The sequence below is a fragment of the Mirounga angustirostris genome, unplaced genomic scaffold (assembly GCF_029215605.1).
Source record: "Mirounga angustirostris isolate CCGP_5_RB_7025 unplaced genomic scaffold, mMirAng1.0.hap1 SCAF_1, whole genome shotgun sequence".
NCBI classification, from domain to species: Eukaryota; Metazoa; Chordata; class Mammalia; order Carnivora; family Phocidae; genus Mirounga; species Mirounga angustirostris.
This window is the reverse complement of record NW_026991709.1, coordinates 145,865,463-145,890,043: the sequence shown is the minus strand read 5'-3', so window position 1 is coordinate 145,890,043 and position 24,581 is coordinate 145,865,463. Positions and strand designations below refer to the sequence as shown.

Below are 24,581 nucleotides of genomic sequence, written 5' to 3'. Positions count from 1 at the left end.
GCCAGGTGCCCTCCTTAGATAACTTTTAGACACCATGTAACTTGTTTAATTTTTTCATTTCATCCATAAATAGTTTTACTGTAACTTCTTACCCCCCACCCCATTTTTTTTCTGAGCAGAGAGTTTTGTTTTACTATAAAGATTAGATTTTAGGTGGAGATGGGGTGAAAGCTGCCCCGCTGTGGAGCAGGGAAGGTGAGGAGGGCCCCATGTCTGAGGTTTGGGGTATCATGGGGAGGGCGAGGGGCTTCACTGAGTGCACAGCCCATCTGTTTTCTTCCCCTGCCCGTTGCTCTTGGGCTCTGGCTTTTGTGTGCCATGGGAAGCCCTCACCGTCCTTCGGGTGCTCCAGCTGGCCTTGCCCAGTGGGCTTTCATAATTGTAATTTCTGCTTGATTTGTTTGCCGTGGAGTCTGCACCCAGAATGTGGCCAAGGCATTAAGAATGTCTGTGCTTGTTGGAACTTAGCACGATGCATGCATGCAATGTAGACCCGAGAGGGAGGCAGTGAAGCCTCTGGCCTTAAGCGCTTGCTGGGTATTCAGTCTGACAATTTGTTCTGGTAGACAGATTCAATAGGCTTGAGTGAGATTTATGGAGACCACTCTTCCAAAGAGAAATGGACACTGGTATTGCAGTTTTAATTGAGAGTTAGCCAGCTGAAACCATTTGCACAAGATGCTAATTTTGAGTCAGCCTGGAGAGGTAGGTTTCCTCCCACCATTCCTTTGGGTCCTTCCAAATAAGCACACATGTTGAGTCTCAAAGTGATGAAGGGCCACTGAGCGAAGGACCTTCCTTGGAAGACACCGTAGCCAGCCTGGATGAGTACACAGAGATGAAACATCTCGGTTCATTGGGCAGAGTCACTGGTCCCCTTTGTGCCTTGGCAGGCATGCAGGGAGGCACAAATTGTGGGAATAAGGTGGAGGTATTTGTGGCTCCCGTGATGGGACACCCGGCTGGCTTCTGGGGGAGCAGTGACAGCAGTGACTGGTTTCAGGACTGTGGGAACTGAGGGAGAGTGATCATCATCTGTGCGAGAGAGAGAGAGTGCCAAATCCCCGTCAAATCCAGAGTCTTCCCAAACTGTACTTCGCCCTCCATTGCTCGGCTCCTATTTCAGTGAAACTCCTGTGATAAGCAAGGGGGAAGGTGTGCTGCTAGTGCATGGATTTATTTCATGGATATATAAAAAGTTAGAAATAAAAACTGCCTTTTTTTTTTTTTTATATTGTACAACTCTGAATCATAATGCTAGAAGAATTTTTCAAGGGTAGCTCAGCCAGTCTGCACCACCCCCCCTCCCCATCTAACAGAGGAGGGAACTGGGTCCCAGGGATGTTCAATCAGAGCCCGATCTCACAGCTGTGCAGTAGAAGGGTTCATCCGGAGCAGGTAAACTTTTGACCAATACCCGCTGTAAGAAACGCATCTCAGGCTGTGACTTGGTACTCAAAGAAATATAGGACAAGCAAAAGCAGAAACATGAACTAATACCCTTATGATGTGGAATGCACTTTGGTATTTCAATTTCGTGGTGTTGAATTTCATCTAAAACAAAATATCAGTTGCCATTATGAAAATGATTCTCCACCTACTGATGGTTTATAACCTGTTTGGAAAAAGCTCACCTGGAGTGTACCTGATCCTTGTTAAGTGGAAGCCATTGGCTCAAGGTCATATGGTTAGTAGCTGGTCAGAAGCTAAGACTCCTACCTAGCTTTTTTTTTTTTTAAGTTTTATTTATTTATTTGTCAGAGAGAGAAAGAAAGCACAAGCAGGGGGGGCGGCAGGCAGAGGGAGGGGGAGAAGCAGGCTCCCCGCTGAGTAAGGAGCCTGATGCGCGGCTCGATCCCAGGGTGCCGGGATCATGACCTGAGCTGAAGGCAGATGCTTAACTGACTGAGCCACCCAGGCATCCCCCCCTCCCCAGCTTTTTTCCTTCTCTAAGCTGCGTGTTCCCATTCCTCTGCTTTTTACATCAGCTGGACAGAATAACTAGCAGAAGCTTCTTAAATGATTTAGTTTTCCAGAGTTCCCCTCCCTTTGCTAATACTACCTACAAGGGAGCAAGTTGAATCTAACCACAGTGGCAAGTAGTCTCTCAGGCATGGATGAGTCTGCCTTTGGTGATGGCGTCTGTCCTGCTGTCTGACTGTCAGGGAACATCTTTCGTCCCGCAGAGGCAGCTGTACCCCCTTTTTTTTTTTTTTTTTAAGATTTATTTATTTTAGAGAGAGCATGGAAGCAGGGAGAAGGGCAAAGGGCAAGGGAGGGAATCTCAAGCAGACTCCCTGCTGAGCACAGAGCCTGACACAGGGCTCAGTCTCACAACCCTGAGGTGGTGACCTGAGCCAAAATCAAGATTCGGCTGCCCAACCAACTCAGCCACCCAGGCTCCCCAGCAGCTGTACCTTTACATGCCACTGAAGATCTTCCCTTGTGTACTGCTTTGCTACATATATGTGACGTCATCAACTGAACTAACAGAAACTTCTGTGTCCTTAACACAGTCTTTGTCCTGAAGTAAGGCAATTTTATGCCTTATATCCATTTCGGAAGTTTTTTTTAAGTTTATTTTTTTTAGTAATCTCTACACACAACGTGGGGCTCAAATCCCCAACCCTGAGATCAGAAGTCACACGCTCCTCCCACTGAGCCAGCCAGGCACCACTTGAAGGTATTTTTTTTAAAAATCTAAGTACAGGCGCCTGGATGGCTCAGTCAGTTAAGCGTCCGACTCTTGGTTTAGGCTCAGGTCTTGATCTCAGGGTCACGGAATCCAGCCCCGCGTTGGGCTCCGTGCTCAGTGCAGAGTCTGCGTCAGATCCTCTCCCCTCTCCTGTGGATCCTCCCACTTGTGCTCTCTCTGTCTCTCTCTCAAATAAATAAATAAATCTAAAAAAATAATAAAAAATCAACCTAAGTACCCTCCATTAAGTAAAAGAAACATGCTATTAGATTTTAGAGTAACCTTGAACATTTTTGTTCCATATGAAATAAATATAAATAGCTCAGTAAATTCCGCCTTTGTTTGCCTGCCTCCCTGCGTCAGCTCTTGGCTTTGTTGCAAGAGCACTGTGGAATTTCTGTGCTCATTCACTCACCCAGCAGGCAGTTACTGAGTATTTCCATGTGCCGGGCCCTGGGGGATACAAGAGCTCAGCCCTCAGGCGGACAGATTGGCAAGTGATTTCACAGACACCAAAAGCTTTTCATTGCGGAGAAATGTTTTTGGAAGCACGTTTCTCTTGTAGGAACAGAGACATGTTTTCATTGGCTTTTGAGGTTCTCTCCCACTGCCCGAGGTCTGCGTAGCTCTTACACATTCTGTGGGCCGAGCATCCCCCCTCTTTGGACAGGTATCAAACGTGGGTGCGTGGATGGTGAGTTATTAATACCTTTGTTAGTTCTCAGTGCCCTGTTTTCCTCAGTTGACCCTGAGCACCCTGGGCTCCTTCAGGAAGCACAGGTGTTCTGAACGTCTGTTCTCATTTTTGCCTTTCATAGAAAGAGCGGGATTTAGAACTGGCTGCTCGGATTGGCCAGTCGTTGTTGAAGAAGAACAAGACACTGACGGAGAGGAACGAGTTGCTGGAGGAGCAGGTGGAGCACATCAGGGAGGAGGTGAGCCTGGCAGTGGCCGGGAGCCGGTGGGTTTGGTCTCAGGCCCCAGCGTTGCCTGTCCTGGGGCGGCCGCCTGGAGGCAGAAGCCTGCCTTCCTCGGCTGCTTCTGTTCAGGACCCTCCTTCGGACAGTGTGGACAGCACCAGCTGGGCGAGGACAGCCTTCACCCACTCGCTAGGCCCAGAGTGTCCAGTCCCCCACCGTGCCTGGGTGTGCTGGACCAGCGCTGGTTGCCGTCCCCCAGAGTCCAGATCCTCACGTAGGCTGGGAAGGACACTCAGCTCAGGGCAGGAGTGCACGCAGCCTAAGGCGGCAGAGAGCAGGGGCTCCTGGGGCAACGGGGCACGGGCAGGCCAGAGGGGAGCCCTGTCGGGAGGAGGCCAGCCTGTGCTGCCGAGTAGGGCAGCGATGGCACATTCTTCATTCCAATATAATGTTGTGTTTGTAAAACAGAACGAAGAAGATAGGCTATTGTTGTCATGGTAGGAACCCTATCATTTTCATGATACACATCTTGGCTGAAGGGCATCAGAGGTGGGGGTCTGAATGCTTTAGGCTTATCTTACCGGGCTGAGATTTCAGAGGAGCAACACTGGTTTTCTGGAAGGTTGTGGTGTGGGCAGGACAAGGAACGCTCTGCAGAGTTGGACGGGGTGGCTGGAACAAGGCCTAGGAGTTAGAGCCGGGCCCTACTTTGTAGCTTCTTTCCCATCATCATGTTCTTTTACCTGCGAATTTAGCTGTGAGGACTTTCACCTGACCTTCTTCTCCTGATTTCCCTTATTTTCTACCAGAAACCTTCTAAGTGGGAGGGGACTCACGTCTTAGATGTATTCAGACCTTTTCCTCATTGAAGCTGTTACCAGCTATTGTTGCCTGGGTTCAGTGATTGTTTTAATATTGATGAAACAGAGTTGCCAGTATCTAAGAAAAGTTTTCATCCTGGGCGGCTTCCTTTGAAAGATGATATGGTAGAATGTAGTCGTGTTTTGGAGAAGTCAAGTCGCCGCCTGCTTTCCCGGCACCCAGCATCATGACCTGACATCTCCTTCTCTCGGGCATTAGAGAGCAGAGGACCATGCCACCCAGGAACCAGTAAATGGTCACCCACTGTCCCTCATGTGCTGCTCCTCTTCGTGCCCTTGCCTGGGGCTCCCTCACCTCACACAAACAGCACCCACCTCTTTGGAAGTGGGAATGCCTCTTTTTCCTTGGAAGAGCTCTGAATTTGGAAGCTGTAATATGTTCCCCTTTGGCACGTCATTAAATTGTCAGTCTAGGTGTTGAAACTAAACTTTTGTGCGCATAAACCCGCACATTTGCTTCTCCCCGGAAGTCATAAATACCCACTGTGTTGTGTAGGAAAGCTGGAATAAACCATAGACCCCAAATCAGATTAGAAACAAGAAAAAATGAAAACTAAATTGTAATTCTCGCTTGCAGCACGGGCTCCCTGCTCATCAGTAGTGAGTGGTGAAAGGGAAGTGAAAAATTTTATGGCTCGGGTTTGTTTGCTTAAGATGTTAATTACAAATCAGGCGACTTGCAAAAACTGTCCTGGTAATCAGTGTGGCCACTTCCTGATGGCTGCCTTCTTTCTCCTGTGTCTGAAATTGCTATCTTATGGTCACTGAGTACAGAGTAAGGTCTGGCCAGGCTTGGCCGCGAGCCCTGTGAGGGTGCAGCAGTCACAGGGTGGGGCTGGGAGTGTGCCAAGTGTGATAGCGAGGGTGGACAAGCTGCTTGTAGCTGCCCACCCAGGGCTGGCATCGCCAGGGGCCCAGTCCAGGGTGGCATTTGGTTTCGGCAGAACTGAATGGCCTCTTCTTTCCTTTGGTAACAGGATCTTTTTCTCTGGCCATTTGCCTAGCTGGTCATCTGGCTACTTGCAAAGCCCATATGCTATCTTGTCATCATCTGTCGTTCCCCCCCCCCCCGCCCCGTACCCCCGGCCAAACATCATTCTAGAGCCTTCTAGTCTCCTCTCACCTCTTCTCTGAACCAAAGTAAAAACCATAAATTTAGGCAGAGGGTTTTCTGTTGAAACACAGTTGACTGTATTTTTCTTCAGTGGGATCGAATGCAACCTCTTCTCCTTGAAAAGACAAAATCGATGACATGCCTTCACTTTGGGTGAGGAATTAAACGAACGTTGTCACCAGCAGCAAGTGTTTGAACGTGACGGGGGCGTTGTCCATGCTCGGGGCTGAATGCTGCCCCCCCCCGCCCCGGCTGTGTCTGCAGGTGTCTCAACTCCGGCATGAGCTGTCCATGAAGGATGAGCTGCTTCAGTTCTACACCAGTGCCGCGGAGGAGAGCGAGCCCGAGTCTGTGTGCTCCACCCCGTAAGTCGCCAGAGGGCCGTGGCTCTGGGGTGGGGGCGCAGGCGGCTGCCTGTTGTCCATGTCCTTGGAGGTGCCTTGGCAGGGTTGCTTCCCTAGCAGCTCAGGTCTGCTGCTCCCAGCCTTCCCCAGACCAAGTATCTCCACGTGCTTCCAACAAATTGCTTGGATGATTTTAGCAGGATGTGGAAGGGGACAGGGTTATTCATCAATTTAGATCAATCCGGCCTGGTCACGGGTAACAGGGTGGGCCCCGCAGTTAGAGGATGATACCGGGTCCTGGAGCCAGAGGGGCCACCGTGGGCCCTTGGGACATCTCGGAGAGATTAGAAGCACAAACTCTAGAGCCCAGTGGTCTCAGTTCAGACCTTGGCTCTGTGGTTTCCTAGCTGTGTGCTCTTGGCCAAGTTACTTAATCATTCTGTGCCTGTTTCCTCATTTGTAAAATGGGAATACCGACAGTACTTAGTTCAGAGCGTTATGAGCATTAATTGACTTCATACCTGTAGAGTACTTAAAACTAGAACATGTTCTAGGCACATAGAATTGCAATGTAAATATGAAGTAGACTTTTAGGCATCCGGAATTGTGCGTTGGCTTCGAATAGTTGATTCTGCTGAGTTGTGAGGCCATGGGGCTGTACATGGTGGCCAGAGGGTTGGGATGGGGGTCCTGAGTGCTGGCGAGCCTGTGTGCCGGCAGGTGCTGTTTCCCTGGAGCGAGATTGCACTTTCTCCCCCAGGTTGAAGAGGAATGAGTCATCCTCCTCCGTCCAGAATTACTTCCATCTGGATTCTCTTCAGAAGAAGCTGAAGGACCTCGAAGAGGAGAACGTCGTACTTCGATCGGAGGTCAAGTGCACTCCCTGCCCTTGTTCCATCTGGAGGGTGGTGGCTCCTTTGCCTTATCTGGCAGGAGGAGCCGTGCTTACAGCGCCGTTCTCAAGGGTGACCGTCTGTGGGAGAGCCACCTGAGCTCTGCTCACAGCGGCACCTGGGGCCCAGCCAGCGTGCCTCCTCTGTGAGCTGGGCATTGGCTTCCGGGGAGCACATACCCGTCCGAGGGGCTGAGGACTCGGGGATTCTCCGTGTGGCTGGCCAAGAGTGGCGAGCCTTTCCTCCTTCAGTTAGGGCAGGGCTCTGTTGACTTTTGAGGCTTCCTGACTAGTTAGTCGCTGTGCCAGGCACTTTGCCTGTGTTGTGTTTTTGTTTTTCGTTTCTTTCAAATTTCACAGCAAGGCTGGAAGTTGGTTAATTTGCTTCTCATTTACAGCGAGAAAGCTGGGACCCAGGCTCCTAGGTGTTTGATTTGCCAACGTGGCACAAGTTAGGGAATGACAAAGGCAGGATTTGCAAGGCTCTGTGACTCTGAACCTGTTACTTCCCTTCACCCATGGCCCCTATCTGGAAACACTGAGGCATGCAAGTTTAGTACTTTTTGTCTTAATTATTAGTGAGTTTATGCTCTCCAGCCAGAGGTATGCTTTGTCACGTTTGGGCTGCATGCCCACCTGAGTTGGCCCAGGGTTCCCTGAAACCCCTACAATACAGCAGACCACCTTGAACTTGCCCACACATTGGAATGAGCCTCATGTCTGGGCTTATCTTCTAGTCCTCATTGACTAGTGGGAAACACAAACCCAGAGCGACCAAGAGGGTTGTGCAGGCTTTCTGTTTCTGTGCCAGCCAGTGGCCAAGCCAAGACTACCGACCAGAGCTTTCCATCCCAGTGCCTGCCCCAGGTAAATGCTCCAATCCCAGCTACAAATTCCACCTCAGTTTTCGGGAGTGTTGTCTCCCTGGGGCCAGGGCCCGAGGACTCAGAGATACCTGCTCTCCACCTGGGATAGTTTCTTCAGAACTTTGGATCTCTATTTTCTCACCTTGTCAGCTGGGGGCATGGCTATCCAGAGTCCTGGGATAGCTCTTGGGTCTCTGAATTTTAATGCTTTTGTATCGTACCTTGTTTTTACTAAGCCGAATACAGTAGATCTAACTCCCCAACTTAGATCTCATAGGACAGTGCCTTGCATAAAGCAGGTACATGATAAGTGTTAGCCATTCTTGTGGTCATCTGTAGATGGTAGGCAGAGCTGAGTCCTAGACACTGTTGGGGTCCAAAGGGGTCCCTGTCTATGAGCCGGGACAGATGCAAATGAATAGACACCAGGGGTGGCGCTTTGTAGAGTGCACATCGCTTTGTGTAGCGCCCTCTGGTGGTACGCCTTTTTCAGCTCTTCAGCTTTGAGGATCCGCGATTCCTTAACTAAGCAGGGCATTCTGATGGACTTTCTGTATTGGAGGGTGTCCTGGATGGCAGGTGGGGAGAGGGTGAAGGGCAGCTTCCCAGACCCGGGTTAGTCCTTGCTCCGTGCCCCAGCCTTGCCCACCCCACCAGTCCAGGTGTGAATGTGGGGCCTCTGACCTGAGCCTTGTCCACAGGCCTGCCAGCTGAAGACGGAGACCATCACCTACGAAGAGAAGGAACAGCAGCTGGTCAACGACTGCGTGAAGGAGCTGAGTATGGCCTGGTTCTCTTGCTCCATCCCTACCCGCTCTTTTTACTTTCTGCAGCTGCCATCATTGTGATGAGACCCCCGCCCCCACCCCCCGATCTTGTGTGGGGCACCGCTCACTCTAATGCATGAGAAATTGGGTGCTAGGTTATTAGCCATACGCTATCCTAATTTCTCACTTGAGACGGATGTTTAATTTTGATTCCGGCTTTCTACTGTAATACTGGAGTTATGTGAAGTCTAAGTTAAGCCCAGTTACAGAGTTCCCCTGTCGATATGCAAACACTAATCAATTATGGTTTCTCATAATTGACGTGTGCAAGGTGAGGCCAGAGTTCTCCGCTTTGCAAACAAGTACTTTCCCCACCCTCTCCATCGTAAGTTTACAAGTTAAGACAAAAGGGCAAACAGTATTTTGAATTTCAGCAAAACGCTCAATAAATGAAACACACCCTGTGTTCCAGTCTAGTAAAATGAGTTATGACTCTGAATATGGGTTGAAGACATCCAAAGGAATTATACTGTGCGGGCACAGTTCCTTCTAGAATAGGGTGCAGCAGGGGTTCCTGTTAATGATGTGGATCCGTTCATGCATGAATGTGGGGATTCGGGCAGATGCACCTTTGTGTGGTGTGGCATCTCCCAGCTGACCCCCAAAGCCTGCCTGACTTCCTCTGGGAAGGGAGGCAGCTTTGGTCGGCGGGGTTGGGTCCCCACACCAGGGCCCACACCAGACTGAGCCCATATGGGAAAATGGGCACTGTTCCTTCTTCACTGCCCTCTCCACTCATCCCCGTCTGGCAACAAAGATGCTTTTCCTTGTGCACACCACAAAGAAACCATTCTCTCTGGGTCTGACTTCCTCTTGTCATTTCTTGGTTAAAGGGGATGCCAATGTGCAGATTGCCAGTATCTCAGAGGAGCTGGCTAAGAAGACCGAGGATGCTGCCCGCCAGCAAGAGGAGATCACACACCTGCTGTCGCAGATAGTTGACTTGCAGAAGAAGGCAAAAGCTGTAAGGCTTCTGTTTCTCTGGATGCTGCAGATGGCATTTGCCCCCGAAGACCATGCCCTTTGGTTTTATAGTTTAGGAGTTTGTGCTGCCCCTTTGGGGAAAAGGCTTATTAGCAAATTCAGTAGAATAAAGCTAGTCGCCCTGAACTGGGGAGGGCATCATATAACCACTTACCTCCTAAAAATAATCTGCACATTAATAGAATTCGTTAAGAAAGGTGCCGCAGTGGAATTTCACTTGTGAATTTTCTAGTCTAGGATTTGTTTTTACATAGAGCACCTGGTGTTCCTATAGCAGAATAATATCCCCTTTAGATTTGAGATGAAGCAGCCGCAAGATATCAACAACAACAAAACAAATACAGTTTAGTTTCCCACGTCAGGCCTTTGCTAGCAGCGCGAGGCGAAGCGCGTCTGGGGAGGGGCTGTGCCTACGGAGACGGGCGTAGGGCGGGCCACACAGAATGAACACGGATGTAGGAAAGTCTGCCTTCAAAATTACAGAAAAGGCGAAATGTTACTCCGGCTTAAAAGTCTCACTGTAGAAATGTGATAGGATCGGAATAGATCAGGTAATAAGAGGAAACCAGTTAGACGTTTCCAGGTATCTTAAAGGAGAAGCTGATGGGCCTTTGCCCTGTTGCAGTGCGCGGTGGAAAATGAAGAGCTGGTCCAGCACCTGGGGGCTGCTAAGGATGCCCAGCGGCAGCTCACGGCGGAGGTGAGCGGCTCTCCCCGCTTTCCCCAGGCCCATCCCACTTAGGGTGACGGGCCGCGGGTCATGTCCACCTCACTAGCTGCTTTTATTCTGAATTGAAAGCCATTCTTACTGGTAAATTCCTGCTGACGCTGTCACGGCTGGTGAGCACCTGGGGGGCTGGGCCCTGCATAAGCCGCTCCTGCTAAATGTCCCATGAGGGCAACGGCACGGAACTCACCACGGGAAGGAGCCCGCTCACAGATGTGGCTAGAGACGATGGTGTGACAATTGGCTCTCCCATTCGTGGAGAGTTGGCTTTTTAAAAAAATATTTGAGTATCATTGGCAGGAGGTTCCATGAGTGTTAGGGGTACAACGTAGTGATTGGACATGTCTGTACGTCATGCCATGCTTACTACACTGTCGCCCCATCTGTCACCACACAACCCCGTTACCGTACTGCTGACTCGATTCCCCGCACTGTGCCGTTCATCCCCATGACTTAGGCATCCTGTAACTGGAAGCCTGGGATCTCGGTTGCACGTTAGAACTTGGGAGGTTTCTGAGGCTAGGAGCACGCCCCAGGTGGAAGTCGAACTGAGCCTCGAGGGCCCTTTGGTGTCGGGCCTGGAGGTGCAGGGCAGTCCCCGTCGTCCCCCCACCCCCCTGACCGTGCGTGCCTTTCTGGTGTGTGCAGCTGCGAGAGCTGGAGGACAAGTACGCAGAGTGCATGGAGATGCTTCACGAGGCGCAGGAAGAGCTCAAGAACCTCCGGAACAAGACCATGCCCAACACCGCATCCCGGCGCTACCACTCGCTCGGCCTGTTCCCCATGGTGAGCACCCGCCTGCTCTGTGCCTCCGCTCCCCACCCGCCTGCCAGGCCGCAGGGGGTGCCCCTGGCAGGGAGGTGGGGTCTGGCGCCGAGACTTGGTGGGTGGGCTTCTTCTTCTTTTTTTTTTTAAAGATTTTATTTATTTATTTGAGAGAGAGAGAATGAGAGACAGAGAGCACGAGAGGGAAGAGGGCAGAGGGAGAAGCAGACTCCCCGCCGAGCAGGGAGCCCGATGTGGGACTCGATCCCGGGACTCCAGGATCATGACCTGAGCCGAAGGCAGTCGCTTAACCAACTGAGCCACCCAGGCGCCCGGTGGGTGGGCTGCTTTTCTGCAGCTTAGCTCTAGATCTGCGTCAGGGGCTCGCGTGCCTGAGCAAGGACTGACTCAGTCCTTTTTTTCTCCTCGTGTCCTTAATTGGTAGATTTCGTAAGACCCTCAGATACTTGGAAGATGTTATTCACACATTGTTCTTTTTCTAACCTTATCAGAGTATGAGCTATTTTGGCCTCACCGTGCGTTCTAGAATTCTTAAGTTGCCCATACAGTTCTGCTGGTTCTTTCTAGGCTTACTGATCATCCTCTTGGGGGCTTTCAGTGTCTGTAATCTGAAAAAATCTGTCTCTCTAGCTGGAGCGGCATTTCCATTTCTACAAAATGATTTGCCCGCAATTCTACTTCCTAGCTCTGGCCTGATCTGTTTCATGCTTGGGCTTTAGGGAGACATGGTTGAGAAAGGGATTTTCCAGGTTAGCCCCTCCCTGCTGGGGTTCAGCAGCACTAGGCAGGCCTCCTCTGCTGGTCTTTTCCCCGAGTCGTTTGGTGAGCTTCCTCACTGTACCTTCTTCTGTCAGACTAAAGCCCCTCGAAGGTGGGGGCCGTGTCTTATTTGCTCCTTTCCTCCTTCCCTCTGTAATACTCTGCTGTCTGCTCCGTGCTTGTTATGTTTCACAATTGTACATGCTTAGTAGGTACTAGATTTGGGTGGGTGGACAGACAGACCGAAGAACAAATGACCAAGAACTTTTATATTCAGGCTCTGTTTCCGTGGTTTGATGAAATACCAAATTCTCTTTGAGGAGGAGACAAGAACTTTTGAGAGAAACACTCCCAATGAGATACAAGTGGATGGCAGCTACAATGTTTGTGACACTCAGTCCTTTGGAATTTGGCCTTTCCTTGGGGCTCTTTCCCTTTACACTGTCTGGCCCACTTTTCCTAAATCACAGTCTCATTTTATGTATAAAAATCAGGCTAGAACTCTCTCTCTCTCTCTTTCTCTCTCTCTCAGCTGGATTGAAACCTAATGAAACCAAAACGAAAGATACATAAACATAGCTTTCCAAGGAGCAGATTGGTGATCCAGTGTGTCCAGGAATCCAAGTAAAGGCAGCAAAGAACATTCAGTGCCCCCGATTCCTCCATCGAGAGCCAATGACACTCAGCTCACAGACTGGCCTATGTAGTGATATATGCTCCCTGCCTCAGTTTCCCTCCTTCCTGGCTTCCCACCTTGGCACAGTGGCCTCCTAGGGGCACCTTATCTCCCGTGCACTTAGGATGCACTCCACTGCATTCCCCACGCTCAGAGACAGACCTGTTTTAAAACAGAGCCATGACATAGAAAAGTCAAACTGAAAATCTTCATTTGGGCGTCTTCTGCAGAGATTCTCAGCTATTGTATTTGCTGAGATGGAGCTTTCGCTTGCCTTTTCCTGTTGGCACGGCTCACTTTTTGAAGGTGGCTATTTTTAAAGTGCGCGATGTATTAAAGGTATTTGCGGCACTGAGTGGTGCTGTGCGCGTTTCTGGAGCAGAACGCCCCAATCTGAGTCAAACGGTGGGTAGCAGTTTCTGCCTGAGGAGTACGTTGCCAGCTCTCTTGTCTGTGGCAGGAGCTCCTAATCGGGGATCCCCAGACAGGACTCAGGGGGCCGGTGAACTTGAGGGACGGTCACGTCTTTTATCTTAGTCCCTAATTGTATACAGTGCTTCCTGCTCATATGAAGGTGGGCAACAAGCCACAGCGATATTAGCCACCCCGGTGACTTGGTCACCAGTTGAGATCACAGCTGCTCTCCGTTGTAAGATGTCTCCAAATCCCGTTTGTGCTAAGGCCCACTTCAAGGTGGCAGTCATTACCAGGCCTGAAGCCAGATCCTGTGTGTTAACGTATCACGATTGTTGTTATTAATAGTCTAGTGACTAGTTCAATATATTGGGCTTCCTTTTTGTCCTAATTATTTTGTTCACTTAAAGATACTATTCTGAGAAGGGGTCCGTGGCTTCCCCAGACTGCTAGGGGGCTCAGGGCCAAGAAAAAGTCACAGAGCCGGCTTGCTATCTCCTCCAGGCACGACCTTGAAGTTAGTAGTTTGGTATGTCATCGCTCCTAAGTTGTATGAAGGTCCTTTCCTCGTGCAGAACTCTGAATGTAAACTATATGGTGAATTACAGTAGTAAGAAGTAAAGTGGTGGGGCGCCTGGATGGCTCAGTCAGTTAAGTGTCTGCCTTCGGCTCAGGTCATGATCCCAGGGTCCTGGGATTGAGCCCCGCATCAGGCTCCCTGCTCAGCGGGGAGGCTGCTTCTCCCTCTCCCTCTGCCCCTCCCCCTGCTTATGCTGTCTCGCTATCTCAGTTTCTTTCTCTCTCTCTCAAATAAATAAAGTCTTAAAAAAGAAAGAAAGAAAAGTGAACTGACTTTAAAAAAGCTCACTCAGGGAAGCCCTTTACAACATGGGTTATGTTGAATGACAATCTGTACATAATAATTACTAAATAAAATTGCATATTTATAAATAATAGTTGAAAACAAGCACATTAACCCCTTTATGGACCCAGCTTCTTGCTACCTCCTGTCAAGTCTCCCCACTTGGTTCCAGCTTCTAGCCTGGAGCGTCGATCCCTGACTGTGGGGCTGTGGAGATGGGCGCTCTGGAGTTCCCATGCTCTGTTTGCTGGGAATCCATTGGCCACAAGTGGCTATGTGAATTTAAATCTGTTAAAATTAGTACAGCGAATTCGGGTCCTCAGCCATACTGGCCATGTTTCAGGTGCCTGATAGCCACCTGCGGCCTGTGGCTCCCACAATGGACAGTGCAGAAAGAACATTCCTGATCATCGCAGGGAGTCTTCAGTTAGCACAGCAAGTCCTTCCCTTCAGGCTGTCCTGGGGGTGTCCTCCTCTGAGGCCCCAGCAGGTGCTTTTCTGCACACGCCTGGTCCTCCTGTTGGCACCGACCTGTCCAGTGTATGGGATTGCTTGTTAGGCTCTACCTCAGAGGGTGAGGAGTGGTGGGCCGTTCGGGGAGGAGGGAGCGCTCATCAGGGGGTCTTTATCGGTGAGTCTCAGCTGGGGGCCTGGCCATCCGGGAAGGGAGAAGTCAGCCATGACCAGCCTTGCCCTGACCCGCAAAATCCACGACCTAGCTAGAGAAAGATCTAAGTGAACTAACTGTTCAGGGAACTCGCAGGGACTTCATGTGTTTGGTGTCTTTCTTCAGGGAGGAATGAAGGATTAGTAGTGGAAACAAGGTATGAGCTGGTCATTATAGGTGGGCGGGCGATGGGTCGTTGGTAGGGAGAGGAGCTCTCCTTGCAGGGGAAGTGGGCGGCACCAGAGCAGAGGCTCAGATGACAGTGCTCACAACTCGGGTCCCCTCCTCCACAAATTCCCCGCCTCTCCTCTCTCCTTGTGGACAGAGTCACAGCTCCGTGGTGTGGCCAAGGGAACGTGGGGTTTGCTCTCAGACCCTCGGCTGCAGGGGAGTGTCAGGGCTGTACACTCAGTGCCCACTGGGGACTGCTCCATTGAGAACGCGCCATGGGGATTGCTCGGTCAGGGGTTCCCCCAGTGATGAATGCTGGAAGCCTAGTGGCATGGGTAGTTTGCAGGCTCTGAGGCCTCAGTTGATGCTCCTATGGCTAGCCAGCCGTGAGCCTCTTCTAGAGACTTGAATTGCTGTTCACTCAGTGTGTTTTCTGGCTTTTCTCAGGACTCCTTGGCAGCGGAGATTGAGGGAACGATGCGCAAGGAGCTGCAGTTGGAAGAACCTGAGTCTCCAGATATCGCGTACGGCCTGGTTCTAAGCTTCCCAGAGACTGCTCATGCCCTGTGGTCATCAAAACTAGCAGTGTTTGGGCTTCAGACACCAACAGTGATCATGGTGGTCCTTCCACAAATTTGGGTCCAGATTAAGGGAGATAAGAGCACACAGCCAATAATATCCCACAGGTCCTCTTCCTGAGTTTTAAAGCTATATTATTAACTTACAGGAAGTTGAGAGGGCGAGCTGTTTCCCATCTCTGTTAATACAGGCCCTGTCTTGATACCACCACTTGGTTTTATCTTTCTTTTCAGTGAAAAACAGGACTTAAAAAATGTTTACTGTCTGTTAGCAAAAGCAAAATAGGATGCAGTAGAAGATACAGAGGGCTCTTCGAGGGGTGCACGCAAGGCTTCTGCTTCCTTTCTGGATACGTTTATGGATATTGGCCTCTACCAACTCTCTTCCTAACATGAGACCTTGCACGAGGCCTGCCCCGAGTTGTTTCTAAGGAACGTGTGGATCCGATTTCATTGTGTATTTTCTGTACCCAAAGCCCACAGCCAGAACTGAAATGGGATCCTGGGAGTGACCAGAGTCCCCGAGCCTCGGTGCGTGTGTGAAGCCCTATGCATCCCAGAAGGACACGGCCGTTAGAGCAACGTGCCTACCTTTGTCTCCTGAAAAAGGAACAAATGAGGGGACGCCTGGGTGGCTCAGTTGGTTAAGCATCCGACTCTTGATTTCAGCTCAGGTCATGATCTAAGGGTCGTGAGATCGAGCCCCGTGTTGGGCTCTGCACTGGGCACGGAGCCTGCTTGGGATTCTCTCTCTCTCTCTCCCTCTCCCTCTGCCACTACCTCTGCTCATGTGAGCTCCCTCTCTCTCTGTCTCTCTTCCTCTTAAAAAAAAAAGGGAACAAATGAGCATCAAAGGGAAGTTCCACTCTTAGAAATAGCAATTTTTGAAAGATTCCTGCGGTATTTATCATCTCATTACAGAAGTGTGAGATTTTGTCTTGCTTTTATATATATATATATGAACAATCAACAAATACTCATTCTACAGATATTTATGGAGCCCTGTTATGTGCTGAGCAGTGAACACTGCCCTCTTGGACTTTGCATTCTAGTGACCATGATGAAAGAGGAAAAGTAGCCGGGAGACAAAAGCCTACTTAAGTATTTGTATTTGTGGGTCAAGCCGGAGGGAGAGAAAAGCAGTATCATCTTGCTAGCTTCACCTGTAGGACACAACCATGAATTAGGGCCCGGAATTCAGTGGGCATTGAGCCTCTTGAGTTTCAGCCAACACATGGAAGGCAGGGGATGGCAGGTTGCCTGGGGGCTCGTGTGGGCCAGCAGCCTTTTGGCTCCTTGGATGGTAGTTTCTGGAGGGCTGAACTCCACAGTCATTCCTGCATTTGTTTATTCATGGATGTTGTGCATTCCCTCCCCCCCTCCCCCCAGTCACCAGAAGCGAGTCTTTGAGACGGTGAGAAACATCAACCAGGTCGTCAAGCAGAGGTCTCTGACCCCGTCCCCCATGAACATCCCCGGCTCCAACCAGTCCTCAGCTGTGAACTCCCTCCTGTCCAGCTGCGTCAGCACCCCCCGGTCCAGCTTCTACGGCAGTGATGTTGGCAATGTCGTCCTGGACAACAAGACCAACAGCATCATCCTGGAAGCAGAGTCAGCTGACCTGGGGTGAGCCAGCCGGGAGTTTGTAATCTTTGGGTCTGGGAGACAGGTAGTGTGGATCGAGGATAGGTTAAGCCATCAGAAGAGGGGAGCTGACAAAGAATCGCCTGAAAAGCATAGACCTTTCGGTTCTGTCATCTGTTTTGCTAGCCCTCTGAGTTTACGCTCACTCTTGATTCTGCTCTTTCCACCAGTGTAAGGAGGTATGACAGGAAGTCTGCTTTTCTGTCAAAATGCTGAAGGGGAGGATGAATGAGTATTTTTTCTGTTAATCTTCACTGTTGGGCTATAGAATAGACATTCTGTAGCTTGGGTGTTTGAAAGGCTGAGGAGGACTCAGGCTCTGTCTTGTGACCAGAATCTAGTTTGCGGCCGAAGGTGGGGCGCAGGGCCCCCTGCAGGTGCACATCACACCTCCTGTCCCTGGGGTGGGGCCTCCTCAGCGGGGGGGCAGTCCCTCTTTGTCCTGAAGCCCTCCACACATGCATACACACACGCGTGACATCAGCTGTGTTGTACAACTTTTTTCTGTGACAATGAAATTGGTTCTTCTGACCGACTGGGTCAGAGGGGAAACGGCTTGATCAGAACAGCTCTTTCAATTCAAGAGGAAAGAGAAATGCCTCTTGAACCAGTGGCCCTTCTGGTAACTAGGACCTGCAGCCTGAAGAAGTCGTCTTCCTGAGGGCTCAGGAGGGAGATGTTGCTAGGGACGGAATTTTTTACATAGTATGTGCCAATTTTCTCTGCACCTTTGTGCTCTCCCCGCTACCCGGCGCAACACCCAGCAGAGGAACTAGTTCTCCCGGACAGGCATTTACCTCCCCATTTTTGCCTAAATTTCTGCTGCTTGCCTTGTTGGCTTCCCTAGCAAAAATCCTGCGTCCACCAGGAAACCTGTCCGCCCCCGGCCACCTAGAGCAGTAAGTCCTCCCTCGCACCGTGCACCCTGCATGGCGCCTGCCGCGGGGTGCGCCACGCTCAGCCCCGTCTCCCCACTCGCAGGAACGTCGAGCGGAGCAAGAAGCCCGGGACGCCGGGCACCCCGGGCTCCCACGACCTGGAGACGGCGCTGCGGCGGCTGTCCCTCCGCCGGGAGAACTACCTGTCGGAGCGGAGGTTCTTCGAGGAGGAGCAGGAGCGGAAGCTCAGGGAGCTGGCGGAGAAGGGCGAGCTGCTCAGCGGCTCCCTCACGCCCACGGAGAGCATCATGTCCCTCGGCACCCACTCGCGCTTCTCTGAGTTCACCGGCTTCTCGGGCATGTCCTTCAGCAGCCGCTCCTACCTGCCCGAGAAGCTCCAGATCGTGAAGCCGCTGGAAGGTGATCCCCGGGGGCCTCGGCCCCTCTCGGCCCTCCTCGGCGACCGCCTGTGGTCGCTGATCCACCACCAGCAAGCGGGCAGCCTCTGTCACGCCTACTCCTTTTTCTTCCGAGACAGCCTCCCGCGCTGCTGGTTTGAGTTCCTCTGACGGTGGCGCCCAGCCTGGGCTTCCGTCTCCCCGGGCAGGTGTGGGAGTGTGCACGCAGGCCGACTCTCACCTGGGCCGGCCAGGCCAAAGGAAAGGAACGAGCGCCTTCACGTCAGTTTCCTAGTTCTCTTTCTCGTGCATCTAGAACCTTAGAAGTCAGCATCTTTTTGAGAGGCAGAGGCTACCGTACTAGAAGGTTAATTAGGTCATGCCTGGGGTCTGAGAAGCACAGGGAATTATTGCTGTCACCTCTCAGAAACGTTGGTGTCAGGGAGGGGTGCAGAGCACATGCTAGAAGTTGTTTTTTTCAGGAACTACCTGAAAGTGATCTGCAGTTCGTGGGCTCACATGTTTTGCTTCGATCTTCCAGTAAAGAGAGTGCGGCTTTCTTCCAGTGCCCTGGGTTCTGAGCAAGATGCCTAGACCTCTACAGTCTGAGGGCCGGGAAGGGGGTGGTTGCGGAGGCAAGTGAGTTCTGTACCTCCTCAAGCCTGCCTTTCCCAGGGGCAATGTACTTTTTAGTGCCAGGGACACCCAAGATCGTTAAACTCCTGGAAAAAAGTCTTTTCTTTTTTTGCTTTTTCTTCCAGGCATTATAAAATGTCTTCCTTTTACTTACCCACTTACCTTGTCAAGGGCCGCCGAGCGTTTGTATTTTTCAGTTTTGACTCCTTTAGTTTGGAAACCCATGTGAGTTTGAGAAGGTATTTTAGAATTTTGTATTACATTTCTGGTGCAAAGTAAAATCAGAATTTCTGTAAGGCTGTATTTCCCATGTTAGACCTATATTCTTAAGGAGTCATTTTAGACATATATTCTTAGTTACTCGTTCCCGCAATTTAATACCACAAATACACTGTTGATGTGCTATAGCTTTGCTCTCTGCCTAAAAAGAGTAGGATTCTTTTTACCCCAGAAGAACCTGTTTTCAACCCTTTGGGGGCAATATTATCCCTGTTGAGAATGTGTGGTGTAAAATGAGGATGTGCTTGTTAAAGACCCAAGACATGCTGGGTCCTGTAGTCTCCAGAGGAAGGAAGAGGGTGGGCTGACGTTCTTTCTTCATGATTATTTTTTAATTGTATAATTTAGGCCCTTATTAGATTTCAGAAAAGGGATGGCTCGTTCTTTTTTTAATTGTTTATTCAGTTGTGAGCTTGGTGATTGTTTCCTGATCCATAATTATGTCTGTTTTTCTTTCAATAAAATCTTCCATTTCTGCAATTTTACTTTCTGCCTTTCTTTTCTTTTTTTCTCCTTTGTCTCAAAGTTCATTGGAATTTATCATCTCTATTTCGTCTGATTTCTGTATTTGACTTTATGTTTCATTAGATCATCTAAGAATTTGTCTTTGGATTCATTTTCCAAGCATATTACAGGAAGAGATTTTTAAAAATCTATTTCAACCAATTCATCTTTTTTCTTTTAATCTTATGACTTAGCAATATTTTTTGTGTTAATAGACTAAGAGGAAATCCCATGAGATTTGCTAGATCAGTTTCATCTAAAGTATCCTGCTCACCGGGAAGCTAAATCACCACCATTAAGAAGTCATGTCATATCACTATGGACTGTGATGCATCCTCATGATAGAGATCCCTCTCTTCCATTTTGTAGTTCTCTGACTTCTCAGCTATTTCAAATACAACCAATATTTTCTTTCTTCCTTATCGCCACAATTTTTTTGTTTATTACTTTGTTTAATCTGACAAGATGAAGTGCTGACACAGAAGTCTGCCTGACACTGGATTCAGTGCAGCTCAAACTGTGGCAGTAGATAAGTTACCCTTTTGAGCCCCGTTTCCCTTACTTGTGAAGTAAGGCTTACACCTGCCACACAAAATTGTGAGGAGTAAATGTGATTATGCCTGGTACCTAATAGGTGCTAATTAAAACTTAGGTTCCCCACACTTGCCCTGTTCTAGCAGCTCAGGTCTAAAGGGTGGCCTTACCAGTGTTGAGAACCCGAACCAGCATTGTGCTGGGGCCATGTTCTTATATCATCCTTTTCCATTGGCCCCCTCAGAAGCTAATAGGATTCCCTTGATCTTCAGTGGCTCAGGTAAATGTACCTGGGGTGAGGTTTCTGGAGAGTGTTGGCTGGGATCATAGCAGATAGCCAATCTGGGTCTTCATCTGTGTCTCCCTTACCTATTTAATGCATCTTGGTATCTGTTTATTGGTGTCAGCCAAAATAGCTGGGCTAGGTGTTTAAGAAGATTAGCACTCTTGTCTCTTCATCTTACCTTAGGAGTTTTAAGCAGGCCAAAAGCAAACAAAACTTTTCAGACTAGAAGAGAGATGAATCTGGTAATATCCACCCCCGCCATGATTAATTAAAACCAAAATGGTATTTCCCAATAAATAAGTTCATATGTAATTAGGGGAAAGCATATACTTCTCAGCTAAGCTAGACATTGTCCAGCAGGCTAGTTCTAAACTTTTAAGCCCCGGATACTCCTCTGACATAAATGGATTTGGTTTTCTTCTCCTCTGATGATATCACAGCTTTTAGTTAGAACAGTGAGATGTGGAAGGAAAGCAAACAGGGAAAGGCGTGGTGACCATAATTGTGTTCCCTTCTGTCCATGCCCTTGTTTCATGGAGCTTCATCTTGGTGCCAACTAGGAACGCAAAGCTTCCTCTTTCCCTGACCCCAGCCTCGTCCTCGAGTAGGGGGGAGGCAGGGGCTGGTAATGGGAGGTGGCTCATAGTGCAGTGATTCTCTCCTTCTGTGCTTGACAAATAAAGGAAGCCAGGCTGGGGCGGGGGGCTGGGGGGTGGCAGGGTGTGGAGATGGGAAAGAGGCAGCCAAGGCTGAATAAGATGCTGTTCATATTTAATTTTTGATCTGTGCTCCATTTTGTTTTGTTTTGTTTTGTTTTTAAGATTTTATTTATTTATTTGAGAGAGAGAATGAGAGAGAGAGCACATGAGAGGGGGGAGGGTCAGAGGGAGAAGCAGACTCCCTGCCGAGCAGGGAGCCCGATGCGGGACTCGATCCAGGGACTCCAGGATCATGACCTGAGCCGAAGGCAGTCGCTTAACCAACTGAGCCACCCAGGCGCCCTGTGCTCCATTTTGTATCAAAGACAGAACCTTAGGCAGCCAGGAGATCAGTAGGATTCCTACGTGGCAGCCCAGGCAGTGGCAGGGGGAGGGAGTGAGATGCGGGCTGTTTTGCTCAGGTGCTGGACCCAGGGAAACCCTCCTGGGGCCTTCGAACCAGTTGGGAACAGAAATGGTCTGAGCCCCACAGCCTGATGTAACTCAGTAACAGGGCTGTGGGGGCTTTCACCAATAGTCACTTTTGCAGGACGGAAGACTGCAAAGGTATGAGATTGTAAAAGCCAGTCGGGTGTGTTATTGACCTGATTTCTGAGACAAACACCCAGGAGGGCCCCTCACTGCTGGCCCAGAGAAGGTGTATTTTGTTAAGAGGTTGGACACTGGAGCCAGCGTGGGTTTGAATCCCAGATTAGCCATTTGCCAGCCATGCAATCTCTGGCAAGTTACCTGACCTTCCTGTGCTCAGTTTCCTCATCTGTAAAATGAGGACAACAGGGTTATCATGATGATTGAGTGACTAAGTGTAGGCCTCTTAGAGGGGTACCTGACACCTGGTTAATGCTCAGTAAAGGTTGGCTGTTCCTACGTGAGTAAGAGATGCCCAAGGCGGGGGTAAAAATCCAAGTACCATGCATCTTTCAGCATAATCTCTCCATTGTAATCTTGGCTCTGCGTATTCAGGGAGGGCAGATAACCCCATGTACTTCTATAGCACCTTGAACTCCAAACAGCAAACCCCCTGTAGCCTCGTTTCTCTGTGGAGCCCATGCCCGGGGTGGGGAGAGATGAGGGCAGTCTGCTGAACAGAGGGAGGATGGAGGCCCACGGGACTGGTGTCCGGGCCCAGACCTCCAGCCTCCCTGACTTCTTTCCCAGGGCACGGTAAACACCTCAGCGCCCTTCAGAAGGGTGAGGACCTCTGGCACTTCCGAACATGGTTCTTCACTTCTCAGTGGCTGTCAACTTTCCCTTTCCTCCCCTTCCAAAAGTAGAGGTGACGTGGCCACACCCACGTAGGGATTTGTCATCATCCTCGTAGGACCAGCATGTGCGTCCCAAGCTGGATGTCACGGTGCCTTGTTAAGTCTTCTCCCCAGTGCAGTATTTTTGCCAGGAATGTGCCTGGGCATCCAGTGAACACACGAACAGGGGGCTCATTATGGATCATGAATGGGGGTCTCCAGGGGTGGTTGAGAAATCCCATCGGCCACAGCGTGTGTGCCTCCTGGCTGGCCTTGGGCGGCCACCTAGAACTTTTACTGCCCACCATCGATGCTTCTCACTTCGTGTGGGTTCCCGGCTGGAACACTGAGGTCCTTGCTTGTTTACAGGCCTGTGGACTTTGTGGGGGCAGGCGGTGTGAACTCACTCAAGGAGCCTGGCCTTCAGCACCACCACTACTCAGGGACTTGGGAAAATTGTCTAACTTCAGTGACCCTCAGTCCCCTCATTGGGTGCTTCTGAGCTAGGAGTTGATGTAACATAAGCTGCTGTACAGGCCCATTCGATACAGGGTAGCTTAAAAAAAAAAGATGCTGTGGCACCCCGGCCCCAGGATCCCATGAGCTGGCCTGAGCATGTCTGCCAAGCCCTGGCCGTTTGTGCGCGCTGCCGCTTGACGTGAGCTCCTCCGGTTCTCCAGAGATCCGAGAATAGGGGACCACAGCTCTAGGTCAGGGTTTCTCAGTCTCAGCCCTGCTGACACCTGGGCCGGATCATTCCGTGGTGAGGGGGCTGCCCTGGGCATCGTGGGGTGCAGCACCCCTGACTCTGCCCGCTCGGTGCTGTTAGCACTCCCTCTTTGCCCACAGTGGTGACAACCAAAAACATCTCCGCTGGTTTACCGAATGTCCCGTGTGGGGCAAGATCGTCCCTGGTTGAGACCGCGGCTCAGTGGGCATCTGAGCACCTCGTGAGAGAACAGTATGTGATGCTCTTTTGTCGTATAAACCTCTTTATTACCGTGTTTCTTTTGCATGTAGAGTATTTGCTATTTATATGCAGTAGATTCAGGTGAAGTAGGTTGAACTTGTGCACACTTAAAACTGGGACAGACTTCCAAGTGGGCGTCTGGGGACTTCCCTAATCATGTATTGGCAGCGTGTACAGCGTTTCTCTTTAAAGTGGATGTGAAATTGCCCACTTACAAAATGCCTTCAAGACTCGTTGGTGGAGATTGCCCTGGAAGCTCCTTCCTGGCGGTGTGTTGGGGGCCGCGCACTCACTGGGCACGCCAGAGGGTTGGGAGCTCCTGTTGAGGGGGTTCTCTGCATCTCGCTCACGTTCCTGGACCGGCCCCTGATCCCAACACCTGCCACCATTTCCTTCTCTCTTCTCTCTTTTTTTTTTTTTTTAAATGAATACTATTTTTTTTTAAAGATTTTATTTATTTATTTGAGACAGAGAGAATGAGATACAGAGAGCGTGAGAGGGAGGAGGGTCAGAGGGAGAAGCAGACTCCCCGCCGAGCAGAGAGCCCGATGCGGGACTCGATCCCGGGACTCCAGGATCATGACCTGAGCCGAAGGCAGTCGCTTAACCAACTGAGCCACCCAGGCGCCCTTCTTTCTTCTCTTGACTCCTGAGCTGCCGGCTTCTGGCACCCCTGGCTCCCCTCTCCGACGGGGCGGCCCGGAGGGGTTCCTCCCTACCCGACAGACGCCGCCCTTGGTAAACCAGTGGTAACCGGGAGCACCCAATGAGGGGACTGAGGGTCACTGAAGTTAGACAATTTTCCCAAGTCCCTGAGTAGTGGTGGCATGCTGAAGGCCAGGCTCCTTGAGTGAGTTCACACCGCCTGCCCCCACAAAGTCCGCAGGCCTGCTTTCCCACACCTGAGAACTGCTCTCAAAGTCTCTCTTGAGTGTAGGGTAGGCATTTGTGTGGCTAACTAATTCATCTGGAGAATGGGGACAGACACCCAGCCTCACGGGCTGTCATCCACGGGCCACGTGAGGTGTGAGAAGTGTCCCAAAGGGAAGAAAGGGTTGCTCTGGCAAATGGACTGGGCAGAATCCCAGGCCACAGCAACAGACTGAAGGTTCTGAGGTGTTCCTCCGTAAATCTGCTTCTCAAGCCTGGTTTGCGAAGCATACTCGTTCTTGGGATGCTTCTCTCTGTCAGCCGCCGTGATGCCCTCGAGGTCCTCGGGGACACACTCCGGTGTTATTACAGACCTTGCACAATGTCATCTGAGTCCCGGGGTCTGGTGTCACTGAGATCTCCTCTGCTTCAGACCTCTGTGTGGACTTCCGTGCT

The 24,581-nt window shown here is 50.4% G+C and overlaps 1 protein-coding gene across 17 annotated transcripts in view; it reads left to right on the top strand.

Moving 5' to 3' along the window:
* TRAK1 (trafficking kinesin protein 1) overlaps positions 1–24,581 on the top strand; it is a 178,681-nt gene that overhangs the window by 139,228 nt on the left and 14,872 nt on the right. For 14 of the 17 annotated variants that reach the window (XM_054504493.2, XM_064589324.1, XM_064589308.1 and 11 more), the window contains 10 exons: positions 3,514–3,630; positions 5,875–5,975; positions 6,715–6,823; positions 8,414–8,492; positions 9,373–9,503; positions 10,149–10,223; positions 10,899–11,036; positions 15,033–15,109; positions 16,553–16,789; positions 17,789–18,105. In XM_054504493.2, the coding sequence (XP_054360468.1) occupies positions 3,514–3,630; positions 5,875–5,975; positions 6,715–6,823; positions 8,414–8,492; positions 9,373–9,503; positions 10,149–10,223; positions 10,899–11,036; positions 15,033–15,109; positions 16,553–16,789; positions 17,789–18,105 (1,381 nt within the window). Of the gene's footprint in view, positions 1–3,513; positions 3,631–5,701; positions 5,764–5,874; positions 5,976–6,714; positions 6,824–8,413; positions 8,493–9,372; positions 9,504–10,148; positions 10,224–10,898; positions 11,037–15,032; positions 15,110–16,552; positions 16,790–17,788; positions 19,484–24,581 lie in introns of those variants that run through there. The other 3 variants (XM_054504494.2, XM_045903988.2, XM_064589299.1) reach the window with 3 other exon arrangements.